Source organism: Lissotriton vulgaris, chromosome 2_1, assembly GCF_964263255.1.
Source record: "Lissotriton vulgaris chromosome 2_1, aLisVul1.2, whole genome shotgun sequence".
In the NCBI taxonomy this organism is placed as follows: domain Eukaryota; kingdom Metazoa; phylum Chordata; class Amphibia; order Caudata; family Salamandridae; genus Lissotriton; species Lissotriton vulgaris.
Genome location: NC_141687.1, coordinates 274,032,686 through 274,046,462, shown reverse-complemented (window position 1 = coordinate 274,046,462; position 13,777 = coordinate 274,032,686). Strand labels below are relative to the sequence as shown.

The 13,777-nt window shown below is 47.3% G+C and overlaps 1 protein-coding gene across 2 annotated transcripts in view; it reads right to left on the bottom strand.

Annotated features, from left to right (window-relative positions):
* The window catches only part of BCAS3 (BCAS3 microtubule associated cell migration factor), a 3,998,327-nt gene that overhangs the window by 2,146,694 nt on the left and 1,837,856 nt on the right, over window positions 1-13,777 (bottom strand). For both annotated transcript variants that reach the window (XM_086954924.1, XM_086954923.1), the window contains exon 15: window positions 13,215-13,479. In XM_086954924.1, the coding sequence (XP_086811050.1) occupies window positions 13,215-13,479 (265 nt within the window). The remainder of the gene's footprint in view (window positions 1-13,214; window positions 13,480-13,777) is intronic.

Here is a 13,777-nt window from a genome sequence, read left to right as displayed (position 1 = left end):
CTTGGTTCCAATGACACTGTGTACATGGGACCCATGTCTGAGCTTACCCGTCCCACTTTGGGCGCAATAATCAAGTATACAAAAAGTGATGGATAGAAGACTTGAATTAATCTCAGCCACTGTTAACTACTTACGGCCACATCCTAATCCATTGTTATTCTGCACACCATGCCACCGCAGTTTGGAACCAACTATATCCAAATCAGTCTTGACCTTGCTCTAAAGGGAATAGCCAAGCTTGAATTGCCAAGCCAGGTCTTCATCGACCTGGAACACATGCAACCGATAATGGTGGATTAGGATGTGGCCCTGAGTAATTACCAGTGGCTGGGATTAATTCAAGCATTCCATACATCACTGTCACTGGAACCAAGCTATACTGGCTGATGAGGGAATAACAATGGATATCCAGGAGGTCCCTAGGCTTCTCCCAGTCAAAATAGGCAGTACAAACGCTTTGTTCTGGCAACTGTTCATGTCCACTAATAGATACCTAAACCCTGCTAAGTGTTCAGCAGTTAACATCCCTTGGCCAAAAGGCAAGCCATTGTCCTCTTAGCCAGGTAGTAAAGCTCCCAGCCAAAGATCTGTATTCCAGTTTTGATGGTGTGATGGGTGGCAGAACTTGGGAATATTAACATATGGCATGAACCTGTAGAAAGGCCTCTATTTTTCAGTGAACTGCCACCTCTTTGTTTATGCATTCCGGTTTCCCCACTTGTCTACACTGTGAGATCCTGGTCAAGTCACATCATAAGTTTGTGCTTGAGTTCACTTATGAAAAGGAATGAGAAACACTGAATCAAGAACTATGTAAAACATGATATATATTTGATTTAGGTTTGTTGGATTTGGTGGACAAATGAATAAGAATTCATAAATGCATAAAAAAAAGAGACAGGGTTCTTGTTCCCCAAATATGTTGCTGTTTGTTAAAAATGCAATGCTTTTTGTCAGTTAGGATTCTTCCATACTTTCCTTTGAAAATCAAGCAGATTTGGCTAATTAATGGATGGTGAGAATTTCCTTTCTCATCTCTTTGCGATGTCAACAGCTCCACCATCACTGGGGCCCTCATGCACATAAGGCCTTGCATTTATAAAGGAGAACTTGTGTTGGACAAATGGGATTTGGTATTTGTATCTGCCAATAGGGGGCGGTAGGGGAGACGGTGGCAGTGTCTCCCGGACCCGCTGGCTTGCATAGGACGCCCAGTGCATTGTAGTGCTTCTCATTAGCATATTGCGTGTGAGCAGAATTTTAATGTGTTTGGTGAAAACGGAAACTTGATTTTAATAATTTTTTCATTTCTGTGTCATTAGTTTAAAATGGTGCACACACTCGCACTCACACGCTAACAACACTTTCAGAGCACTCACTTGCTTCCTCGCCTCCCCGTGATTGTATACCGGGGAAGGAGAACACCACTTCCGGGTTCGTGGAGCGGTTAGCGCTCTAGCGGACAGGGCTGACGGGGCTACTTAGGCGGAGCCCTGCTTTCCCGCGCTGCGGTAGGGGAGACGGTGGCAGTGTCTCCCGGACCCGCTGGCTTGCATAGGACGCCCAGTGCATTGTAGTGCTTCTCATTAGCATATTGCGTGTGAGCAGAATTTTAATGTGTTTGGTGAAAACGGAAACTTGATTTTAATAATTTTTTCATTTCTGTGTCATTAGTTTAAAATGGTGCACACACTCGCACTCACACGCTAACAACACTTTCAGAGCACTCACTTGCTTCCTCGCCTCCCCGTGATTGTATACCGGGGAAGGAGAACACCACTTCCGGGTTCGTGGAGCGGTTAGCGCTCTAGCGGACAGGGCTGACGGGGCTACTTAGGCGGAGCCCTGCTTTCCCGCGCTGCGGTAGGGGAGACGGTGGCAGTGTCTCCCGGACCCGCTGGCTTGCATAGGACGCCCAGTGCATTGTAGTGCTTCTCATTAGCATATTGCGTGTGAGCAGAATTTTAATGTGTTTGGTGAAAACGGAAACTTGATTTTAAAATTTTTTTCATTTCTGTGTCATTAGTTTAAAATGGTGCACACACTCGCACTCACACGCTAACAACACTTTCAGAGCACTCACTTGCTTCCTCGCCTCCCCGTGATTGTATACCGGGGAAGGAGAACACCACTTCCAGGTTCGTGGAGCGGTTAGCGCTCTAGCGGACAGGGCTGACGGGGCTACTTAGCCCTCGCCCCCTCCGAGCGCGCAGCGGTCGCGCGCAGGGGAGCCGAAGACAACGCCGAAGACTAGCCAAAGAGTGGCCCGTCTGCGCCCGTCCGCGACTGGACGGGGCCAGGGGCCTCCAACCTTGTCCTGTCACTATGGACTGCGCTGGGCCAACCTCCTCTCTCAGGTATACCTCACAAGCTCTTAGAGCACTACAACCCCAGGGGAAACACACCTGTACCTCTAAAACATCACGCTGCCCAGAGGGCCCCTTCTCATGTCGTAAATGCGGCTTTCAAGCTATGGATTTCCATGTCATCATTGGACGGCCTTTGGACAACCTCGGCCCCCAGGGAGGCTTGGAAAGCTTTTTGCTGAATCTAAGATCTCTCCCTAAACACCATACACATCTATGGGACACTATCCATAGCATCCAACCCGAGATCTGTTTCCTTACTGAGACATGGTTGAAACCTCACACCACCCCCACTATCACTTTGGGGATACCCACAGGGTATAGATTTATCCGACTGGACCGCCCGGTGAAAGTGGGGGGCGGAATTGCCATCATATACAGGGACACCCTGAATATTAGAGTTCTAGATCAAGTGATGCTACCTACTATGGAAGTATTAATTTTTCATCTCACAATCAGCCCCAAGGTACACTGGAGAGGAGCTCTAGTCTATCGCCCACCTGGACCCAATGCTGGGTTCTCTCTGGCCCTCACTGAATTGCTAGCTCCATATATGAAAGCCAACGGAGATTTTATCTTACTAGGAGATTTTAATTTTCATTTGGATATTAGTGATCATCCGGACACCAAAGTTTTTCTCTCAGACCTTGCACTCTTAGGTCTACACCCAAGAAATAACGAACCCACGCACTCAGGTGGTCATATCTTGGACTCGATTTTCACCTCCCATCCAAATGTTCACTGTTACCCCCCTAAGTACGTCTTTTGGTCTGATCATAAATTGATAAACTTCTCTTTTACACATACTACCCTTCCCTTGAACCACTTGCCCACTCAGTACATTAAACGCAGACCTTGGCATAAAGTAACCTCTGCTAAGCTCGGGCAAGTATGGGAACAGCCAATATCCTCCAACTCCGATAACATCGACACTGCTCTCTCCAAGTTTAATTCCACTCTGACGGCTGCTATTGACACTCTTGCCCCTCAGAAAAACGTAAAAAAATCTACCATGGCTAAAAGGGAAGCCTGGTACACTGAGGCTCTAAAAACTGAAAAGCAGAGATGCAGGAAATTAGAGAAAATCTGGAGACGAACAGGAAAGGAGGAAGATAAGATTTGCTATCTGGAGGTAATGTCCTCCTATTATAAAAACATAAAAAAGGCCAGGAAATTAAGCCTCACAACCCAAATTGGAGAGGCAGGTAATTCAACAAGAGAACTCTTTAAAATTATTCAGACCTTTACTAACCCTGAGGTATGCGAGAGCCCTAACACCTTTACTCAGGCTCTGTGTGACGATATATCCCAATATTTTGAAGACAAAATAGAAGGGATATATAAAAAAATCACCGCTGTCTCAGACTCTCAGGGAAATGAAGCTCCTGAAACATCCTCTAGGTTGACCTCTGAAAGAACTCTCCAGGCTATTCCAGGAATAACTGCTGAGGATCTGACCTTACTGATTAATCAAATAAAGACTGGTTCCCCTAATGACCTGCTACCTGCTAAATTCTTCTCCCCGCTAATCGACATAGTAGGACCCTCCATCCAGAAACTGCTTAATCTTTCATACGCTGAGGGTATGCTCCCATCAGCCTGGAAGAAAGCGGTAGTGAACCCTATACGCAAAAATTCCACCTTGCCCTGGTCTGAACTCTCCAACCTCCGCCCGATTTCTCTCCTCCCTTACATTAGCAAACTGGCTGAGAAGCACGTAAATACCATCCTTTCCGATTTTATCGAGGCGACAGGGGGCCTGGACCAATCACAATCTGGTTTCAGGCCCAACCACAGCACTGAATCAGCCCTTCTTTCTGTGACGGATCAGATCAAAATGTCACAGGATAGAGGAGGCTCCATAATTCTAGTGCTGTTGGACCTGTCTGCAGCCTTCGATACCGTGGATCATAACATCCTTCTCGGCCGGTTGCAAGGAGTAGGAATCGGAGGCCTAGTACTATCATGGTTGGAGAGTTTCCTTTCCGGGAGATCACAATCTGTCAGCGGGGCCCCTTCCGTTCCATCTCCAGGGGGCTCACGAAGGGGGTGCCACAAGGCTCCTGTCTTAGCCCTACATTGTTTAATGTATATGTGGCCCCCCTTGCTGAGATTGTGCGGAAGTATGGGTTCACACCGATCTCCTATGCTGATGACACCCAGCTCCTCTACCCTTTCAACTCCCTTGACTCTAAAGTCAAAGAGAACTTTGCTGAGGGTATGAGGGCGGTGTCACATTGGATGGCGAAGAACTGCCTCCAATGTAATGTCACAAAAACTGAGGTCATGCTTTTTGGCAAAGCAAGCATTCTCTGGTCCCCTGACTGGTGGCCAATAGATCTTGGCCCAGTACCGTCATCTAAACATCATGTGAAGAATCTTGGGGTGAAACTGGACCAAAAGCTGACCTTGAAGGAGCATACCAATTACATCGCAGGATTATGCTTCCACACTATTGGCCTGCTTAGACGTGTCTTTCCGTATCTTCCTGCTTCTTACAGGAAGACACTTGTGCAGGCATTAGTGACCAGTCGTCTGGACTACTGCAACGGCCTGCTGACGTTAGCAAATGCTGACGCAGTAGGTCGTCTGCAGGTGGTCCAGAACACGGCAGCAAGACTGGTTATGGGGGCACCAGCTAGGACCCCCTCCAAACCCCTGCTCAGGGAGCTGCACTGGCTCCCAATAAGACAGCGCGTCCATTTTAAGATCTGCTGCACGGTCCATAGATGCATCTATGGCACAGGTCCTAAATACCTGTCTCAATCCTTGGTGCCATATCAGCCCAGTAGGTCCCTTCGTTCAAGCAGTCAAGCCTTGCTAAAACCCCCGTCCACAAAGAAGTCCAGACAAGGAGACCGGGCCTTCTCCTCAGTCGGACCTGCCCTATGGAACAGACTGCCCCTCGAAGCCAGAACAACTACTAATCACCTATCCTTTAGGAAAATACTAAAAACTATCCTTTATCAAGAGGCATTTCAGTCCATCTAATTAATGTTCCTTATTCACCGACTGAGTTTCCTACTGCTGGCACAGCGCGGAGATACCCTTACGGGATTGATTCCTGCGCTCTAGAAGAATTTAAAATAAAATAAATAAATAAATAGGAATCACAATAGAAACATTGCAATCCACTGCAAGTTGCAAGACAAAAGGAGTAGCACATGTGCGTACCTCCTAATTCCAGTGGCATGCACAAATGTTTTGTTTTTGCAGTCACAAAGCACTGAAAGGCAAGTGCCTCCCAGAGCACCAGTCAATATTTGACAGTTTTCACTGTGTTCCTGGGGACTACTGGATGAGCAGACAGTACTCCCAGCGGCCACTGCATACATTCCTCGAAATGAAATTCACAATGTGCCAGTATTTGTCATACAGTGACCATGTCTCTTTAAGGCACTGTGATTACAATACAGTCACATTTTGAATGTGAATGCTGGGATAGAGGGCTGCTTCCCCATGCAGGTTGCTGGGTACATGCATGGCTGGCTGCCTGGGAGGCACGGGCCACCTAGCCCGAGAAGCGAGGCCTGTGAGGAGGGCCAATGGTCCTGCGAGGAGAGAGGATAACTTGGCTGGGGCACTGACTTTAGAGACACGCGCAAGGCTGACTGGGCATGGCCCATATTTGAAAAAAACACTGCAGCCATGTAACGCCATCTTTCCTACCCGCCGGCCTGTGATGGCGACCCCAAACGTCGGGGCGGCTGGTCGTCGTGCTGGGAACAGAGTAAGGGGCCCAACACGCTCTCCATGAATAGGGCACTCCCCCTAGTGACTTTTTTCAGGGTGTAGTCTGGCACCAGAGACCGGGGATACTGGCAACAGGGTCCTGCAGCTTGGGGGTGGACCAGGCAGTGTTGGGCGAAGTAAGATGCCTGAGTGGGGCCCTAATTGACCAGATCGGGGTCCCCAGAGCTAGGGATTCCTGGTGGTTATTGTTTCTCTACCCCAAGAGGGACACCCGAACGTTAGACTCTACATCTGGGCCAGGCCTCTTTGATTGAGAAGCTGGCGGCCTGATGAAGTGGATACTGTGGGGATACAGCGTTGGTGAGTGATTCGGACTTTCTCCACCCTCCCGACCTCTGGAGGCACGTGATGGGCACCCGGAGGGGACCCAAGGCATGAGCTGATCCCGGCACTGGCTTGACCTGGTGGGGCCCGCGGGCCCCTGTAGGCTCCATAAGTCTGGATGTGCCTGTCCACTGCGAAAAGCACTGGATAAAGGAGACTGGCTGGTTGTGACATCTGATGAGTAGCCTCCACTAACTATGAAGGTCTGCTCTGTTTGCCTGGGGAAGGCCTGACTGATCGATTGTCTAGTGGACCTGTGGCAGAAAGTCTAGGTTAAGAGGCCCTGACTGTCCGCGGGGGTCGCAGGTGGTGCCCGCTGCAGAGGAGGTGCCGCCTGGAAGTGGTGCTGAACAGGTTTCCCCTGCCATTCAACAGACGCTTGCCAGAATTCTGGCTGCCATTACGGACTCTAAACACACCCTTCAGGCTCAGATAGGCTGCCTGTGTTTCAGAATTGGGCCTTCTAAAGGCTATTAGAAGCTTGCTGACAGGGTCAAGGAGACGGAGGTGGTGGTTCCAGAAGTACAATCAGCACAACAATCCCTGCAGCACCAGAATACAGATCTTACTGAACAAGTGAAGATCCAGGAGTACAGAGTCAAAGATGTAGAAGGTCGTAATCCGTACAACAATGTGCAGATCTTAGGACTGTCCATGGGGGCAGAAGATGAAGATATGGCTGCATACCTGGAACACTGGATAAAAATGCAGGTAACATTCTTTGACCTTGACTGTGCTCACTGGGTTCTTGTGAGGCCCCGCTTCGTGGGCGGCCACAGAAGCCTGTGGTGGCCTGGCTGCAGTACTATTGGGGCTGTGACACCCTACTCCAAAATGCACATGTAGAGGGCCTGTTCCGAATTGGCAGTGCAGCTGTGACTATGTTTCTGGACTTTACTGTGGCAGTGCAGGCTAAGCGGACTTCCTTTTTGGAAGTTAAACATGCATTGAGGGAGGTGGACCTCAGATACTCCCTTTTATTCCCTGTCAAGCTGCGAGTTATGTTGGAAGGGAATACATACATCTTCCAGACTCCTACAGACGCATGTGAGTGACAGGACAAGTACAGGGCAAATGGGGGAAATGAGGTGCACTGAAATGGCAATCTCACATACCAGTAGCAGCGGAGACGTCATGGGATGTGAGCCAACGTGGGATGTGTACAGGGCCAACAAGGGCCCAGCGAACCAGGATAAAACAGTGCCACTGCTGGCAGCGACTGGCCTCACCCACGACAAAACTGTTGTCTCGTATACAGGGATCCATGCTAATGGTCGATCTCTGGACTCCAGTTCCAATGATACTGCTGAAAGTAAGAGGAGCATGCTGGAGGAAGTGGCCCATTTAGGGTCCCCCGGGTCACTCAGGACCCCCTCTCAACCTTCCATACCAAATGAAGAGTCGGTCAGACAGTAGAAAATACAACCCAAGTATATGTTTTTTCAGATACACTCGAGTGGAGCCCCGTCTGCCCAGTCACTTAGGGGTGTTGCAGAGAGGACTGACTTCAGCAAACATAGCGATACATTATGTACATTTCAGACCCAAGAACGACCCGCCCATAATGGAATTTTCCAAGCAGGTGCAGCAAACACAAAGAAGTGCAGTAGTATGGGTTTCAGTTTTGAGGCCAGGCACAAAGTATCTTCTACCCAAGGTCACTCAGTCCGTGCCTGCCTCTAGACTGATGGGAGAAGACCTCTATCTAGTGGGAAAGGCATGTGCTAATAAGAACAGTGTATGCATAAGCAGAGCAAGGCCTAACCTTGGGGAAATTAAACTTTCCACATCCTGCTTCGCGAGGAGACAATAAGCAGCTAAAGCCTTGATTCAAAATGGCGGCTAAACATAAAATGGTACAACGAATGCTAACTTACATAAAACAATTGCACAAACAGAATAGCAAAAACATGTTCATTGCATCAGACCCTACTTTTAGCATTCGCTAACTGATTTATGTGGTGGGCAGAGAGGACATAACATGCTTGTGGACAAAGGGACATCAGTACTCAGAACAATCTATATAATCAGTATCAGGAATAGAAACTCCAAGGGATGATGTAGAATCAAAAATACCTTCATCAATCTGCATCATTTCATCAATGCCTTTCTGTAACATAACTGCAGCATTAGTATCATGAACTGGCATGTTCGTCTTGGGAGTGAGGATAGTGACACATTAGAAGCAACAAGCTGGGAGACATTTTATGCAGAGGCAACACATGAAGAAGATACCAGCAACCACAGCTAGGGAAATGAGGATCTTCCAACCCCAGGATGCGAGTATGTTCCAGAACCATCCCAATAGTGTCCCAGGACCTGCCTCTTGGTGTATGTCAGATGAAAGTCTATGCAATTTTTGTATAGCTGCATACACGTTGGGAGCGTGATCAGGTATGTAAACACAACAACAGCTGCCAATGACGCGACAAGCCCCACCCCTATCCGTAAGTATTCCGTCTAACACCATCTAGTTCTGCAAAGTGACTAATCTTGTAGCCTGAAGCTCAGCAGTGATGTCTGTCAGTATTCCAGCAGTTGTATTAATAACCCCCTCAACAACTCTAGTTAGCCGACAAAGATGAAGACTATTAGCCATGGGGTCCCAAAAAGGTAGGAGACCCTTTATGGCATCCCCAAACTATTGTGCGGTGGTATATGCATGATCTATATCCTTTGTGTCAATATCCCTTCTGACTTGGGACAAGTATGTACTCCTACGCTGCAGCTGATGATCTTTATGATAATTGGATGGAGCAACATACACAGGGGGAAGGAGGAAAGAGAGATAACATCTGTCTGACTATTCCCTCGGAAGCAAGACATGAGCTTGGGATCCACAGACAAAATAGACATTATGGGATAGGACCACGGGCAGACTATTAATAGTTCTCAGTCTTTAGGTGAAATTGCAATTACTCTCCCCACCTTTACCTCTCCAGTCCCCTGGACACAGAACCTAGCTGTTGTGTTGACCACGGAAACTGGCATCGGTTTGTCCTGGGTAATACTGTGAGCTTGGAAAGACTGAAAATACTCAGAGGTGTTGAGCCTTGGAAATCAGCCATTTCGACTTCAAAGCCATGTTTCGTTCCTCACTCTTTCGTATGTGCACATATCAGATTTTGGGGACAATGTACCGAAGGTCCCTTGTCCTGCCGGTCTTATGGGAGTAAACCCATGATGAAAATGTATATACTCTACCACAGTGCGAGAATCAGCCGATGGTGCAAATGGCTGTTCCCCCTCATCCACAGGCCGACCAAAAGGATGCATGAAAGGAAAGAAATGCAACAAAAATGATAATAAAGACAAGTGTTCCCAGTGTCCGTCTGAGCTTTACTGGTACAGGCTCCTGCTGTTCATCAAACGTTGGCGCTCTTGAGCACCGGCGGTGGAGTTTGCTCAGTCCTAAGCTCAAGATGAATCCCACGACGATCAGGATAATGTACCCTCCTCCAGGAGAGCACATTCAACTTATCTTGTCCAATGTCATGAACAGTGAACCAATCTCATGTCACCCTGGACTAATCCCCTAACTTACACAGTCCATCCCTATCTAATATGATTTTTCCTTTGGTGTACTATTCCTCAGCTGACGGTGCAAATTGTATCTGGTAACTCAAGGCACACAGGGGTCAACAAATAGCGGCTCCTTAATGGCTCAAATTTCTGGAGGGACCGCTGCATTTAGCAATTCATCGTTCTCAGCATCTGTTTGGGCCACATTAACTTTGCATCGCTGAAGGGGACGAACTAAGGTACCTTCTGACACTCAGTGTCCCCAATGCCATCCCTCACTCATTAGTCACAGGGTAAGGGTATCCTGCGGCTGTGGCTGGCGTAATCCAGTTCTTTCAGCCAGTGACTTTCACGGCTGTTCGAGTGGCCAGGAGGACCTGTTCAGGTCCCTCCCAACGGGACTTCAAGCTTTTCTTCCTCTGAAAGTTCTTCACTAATACATAGTCCCCAGGCCGAATATCTTGTCCGGGCCCCTCTGGTGTGGGTGGAAGGGACTCGCGGACCTGTTGGTGAATAGAACGCAAATTTTCAGTTAACTGGCAAAGATAGTCTGTCATCAATATATACTCAATATTGAAGAACTTACGATGGCACAGGACGTTCCAGATATTTGCCGGGCGTCCAAACACGACCTCGTACGGTGACAATCCTGTTCTAGAAAGTGCTGTTGTTCTTGTCGACAAAAGGGCTAATGGTAAATAATCTGGCCACTGTAACCCTGTTATCTCCTGAATCTTGGCCAATTTCAGTTTGAGAGTACCGTACTTCTCAACCAAACCTGTAGACTGCAGTGGTTTGCAGCATGAAACTTCTGTTTTATCTGCAAACCCTTACAAATGAACTGAATGAGCTTGGCATTAAAGTGACTTCGTTATCACTCCAGATCAAACGGGACAAGACGAAATGAGAAAAGAACTCCTTCAGGAGTACCTTTCCAGTCGCAATGGCTGTATTGTCTTTAGTGGAGTAAGCCTCAACCCATTTACTGATTGCACACACAACCACCAACACGTACTTCAACTTATTGACCCTGTCCTATTCGATATAATCTAACTGAAGGACCTCGAAGGGGAAAGTAGGTGGTGCAAAATTACAGCGTGGTGTAGGGGTACCCTTTCCAGGATTCTGCATCATGCATACCAGGCAGTATTTCACTAAATGTGCAGCTGTCTTGGGGATGTTGTCATTTTGCCATACAGGGTCTAACGACTTGCAAATACCTTTAGCACTGATATGGGCTGAGCCATGGGCCATTGTGACCACGGGGAGGACATATGCATCTGGTAACATCCATCTCAGCTATCCTGACTTGTCAATCCAACATCCCTCATCATTCAATTGTGCTGTTATCTCATGCCATATTGCTAATTCTTCCATTGTAGCCTCACTTTGGATCTCTTTCACGTTCTCAAGCGTATCCTCAAACATAGCACCTTCTGGCACCCACATAGCAGAACCTGCTACAAACATTCTTGTGACTTTAGTCTGTGCAGTTTCCTTAGCTGTCTGATCAGCAAAAGCATTCCCTCTGCCTACATCATCAGTGATCTTTCTATGGGCACTACACTTAACTATTGACAACTTCTTAGGGAGTGTCAAAGCAGACAGAACAGCGAGAACAAGAGCGGCAAGAGTCTTCTGTGATACCGTCTAGGTTCCAGGCAAAGTCCAAGTGTCCAGACGGTCGAAGAGTGACATGGTTTCAGGCTTGAGTCTTGTCCTAAAACGAATCTGAGGACCCACCCACATGTAACCCCTTAAATTCCCTAGGAAAGGGGTTAGGACGACTGAGGGGTCCCTCCTAGAGGAGGGGCTGGACAGAGGGTAGGATACTCTCATGTCCAGTTTTGCACAAGAGTGGGAGCCAAGGGTTCCTTGACCTGGCTCAAACCAGGCGGGTGGGGTGTGTGTGTGTGGGGTGTGTGTGTGTGTGGTGGGTGTGTGTGGTGTGTGTGTGTGTGTGTGTGTGTGTGTGTGTGTGTGTGTGTGTGTGTGTGCGTGTGTGTGTGTGTGTGTCTTTAGATATATATATAGTCCCTCCACCAGGAACCAAACTGGAGAACTCTCATAGGTTAAAAAATGCATTTATTCTGCTTAGTATTTTTAAAAATGCAAGCACCCACAGTGCAGGAGGAGTTAACTGTAGGGGGGAGTTAAGTGTGGATTACTTCACCACCAGCAAGATAATGATTTTCCCTTATAGCATTTGAGATAGACTTGGTTGCTGAAACCTGTCATGCTGAGCGGAATAAAAGCCTTTTTGAACCTGTGGGAGTGTTCCAATTTGGTTCCTGGTGGAGCAACATTGTTGAAGAATCATTTCATGCAGGCCACATGTACACCATATATATCTCACCAAGGTACATTTATGTAGAGTTATGTATGAAAAATCTACACAAAATTACCTGTCGATATTTTGGTACTCTATATTCTAGACACAATATTGTGACCATTCGAAATTCTGTCCTCGATATTCTCGACCCACACCTGGGACAACACCAGTTGCAGAGGGCCTTACCCCTTTTAAGGCTATCAGCAAAGGGCAATAACAATCACATTTTTAAACGCCTAGAAGCAATTCAGTTTGTAGTGTGCACAATTGTAAATATTATATGCGTAAGATACTATATCCTAAGGAATGTACAAAACGCCACATAAGGCACCTATTTATCATAAATGGTAATCAGAACTGGACATCATATTGAGGCAAGTGTTATCATGTCGACATACTACTAGACCTATGTTATATAAAAATGTGCGAAAGTACATACAATACACCATAATCACCCATCAACATCAATAGTCCACTGAATTGTCAAATATTAAGGCATGTTCTTAATTTTCGGTAACAGAACAGGATAGAGGCACATTCAATACTATCCAGCATGCAGGCAAGGCTGCTGGGAAAAGATAGGCACAGCACAGAAGTGGGTAAAGTAAATTCGTAGTATACTGTAGATAACCAAGACTGGCCTCTCAGTGGCACTGCATTGCCCTGGTTTAAATCATACACTCCTTTTTGTACCGCCAATCCTTATGGTAAGCAAACAACCAGCTTAGAAAAGCACCAAATGCCAGACAAATTGTTGCATTTCAGGGAGTGAGATCTTTAGAAGTACAAATGGGAATTTGAATTGGAGCTCTTCAAGGTGGTTCAAGACAGAGAGCTGTACTACATTAGAATATTCAGTAATTCATGGAAGGTGAATGCAATCAGCCATGTATGCAAACCATCTGGGAGGTACTTACTGTGGATTGGTGAGCCAGAAGGACTGCTGGATAGACCAGGCACTGGGCTGCAGCGCCCTCCTTGCTTTGATGTCAGTTCTTGTTCAATTTCCTCCAAGCCTGCGCTCTTCTGGAAGCGGCTCATACGGTTGACTACACGAGGAGACATGTGGGTACGTACACATGGATGTCCACCATAAGGATTGATAGGGAAAACGTGGGAGGTGCCGCGCAGAGTGCTTACCACAACCCAACGGCAGTCATGGCTGAAGCATATGTCTTGGACCTGTAAGAAGTAAAAAGGATATTAAACACAACTAATATATTTCAGAGAATAGTACTGATTTCATTGGAGAACACAACAAACGGAATTAAATCCTACCTTTTTTAGGGTTCGCCTATTATATCCCGCAGGGATTAATAGGCGAGACTATTGGGGCTAAACTAAGAGCTAAACTATGCTCTCAAAAAGCGGATTTCCAGAAGTGCATGTGGCCTCGTGACCGCGCTTCTATCGCTTGCCTGCCTGCCTGGCATCACCACATCAAAGCCAGCCATCTGTTGCTTCCCCAGCGCGGTGCCGC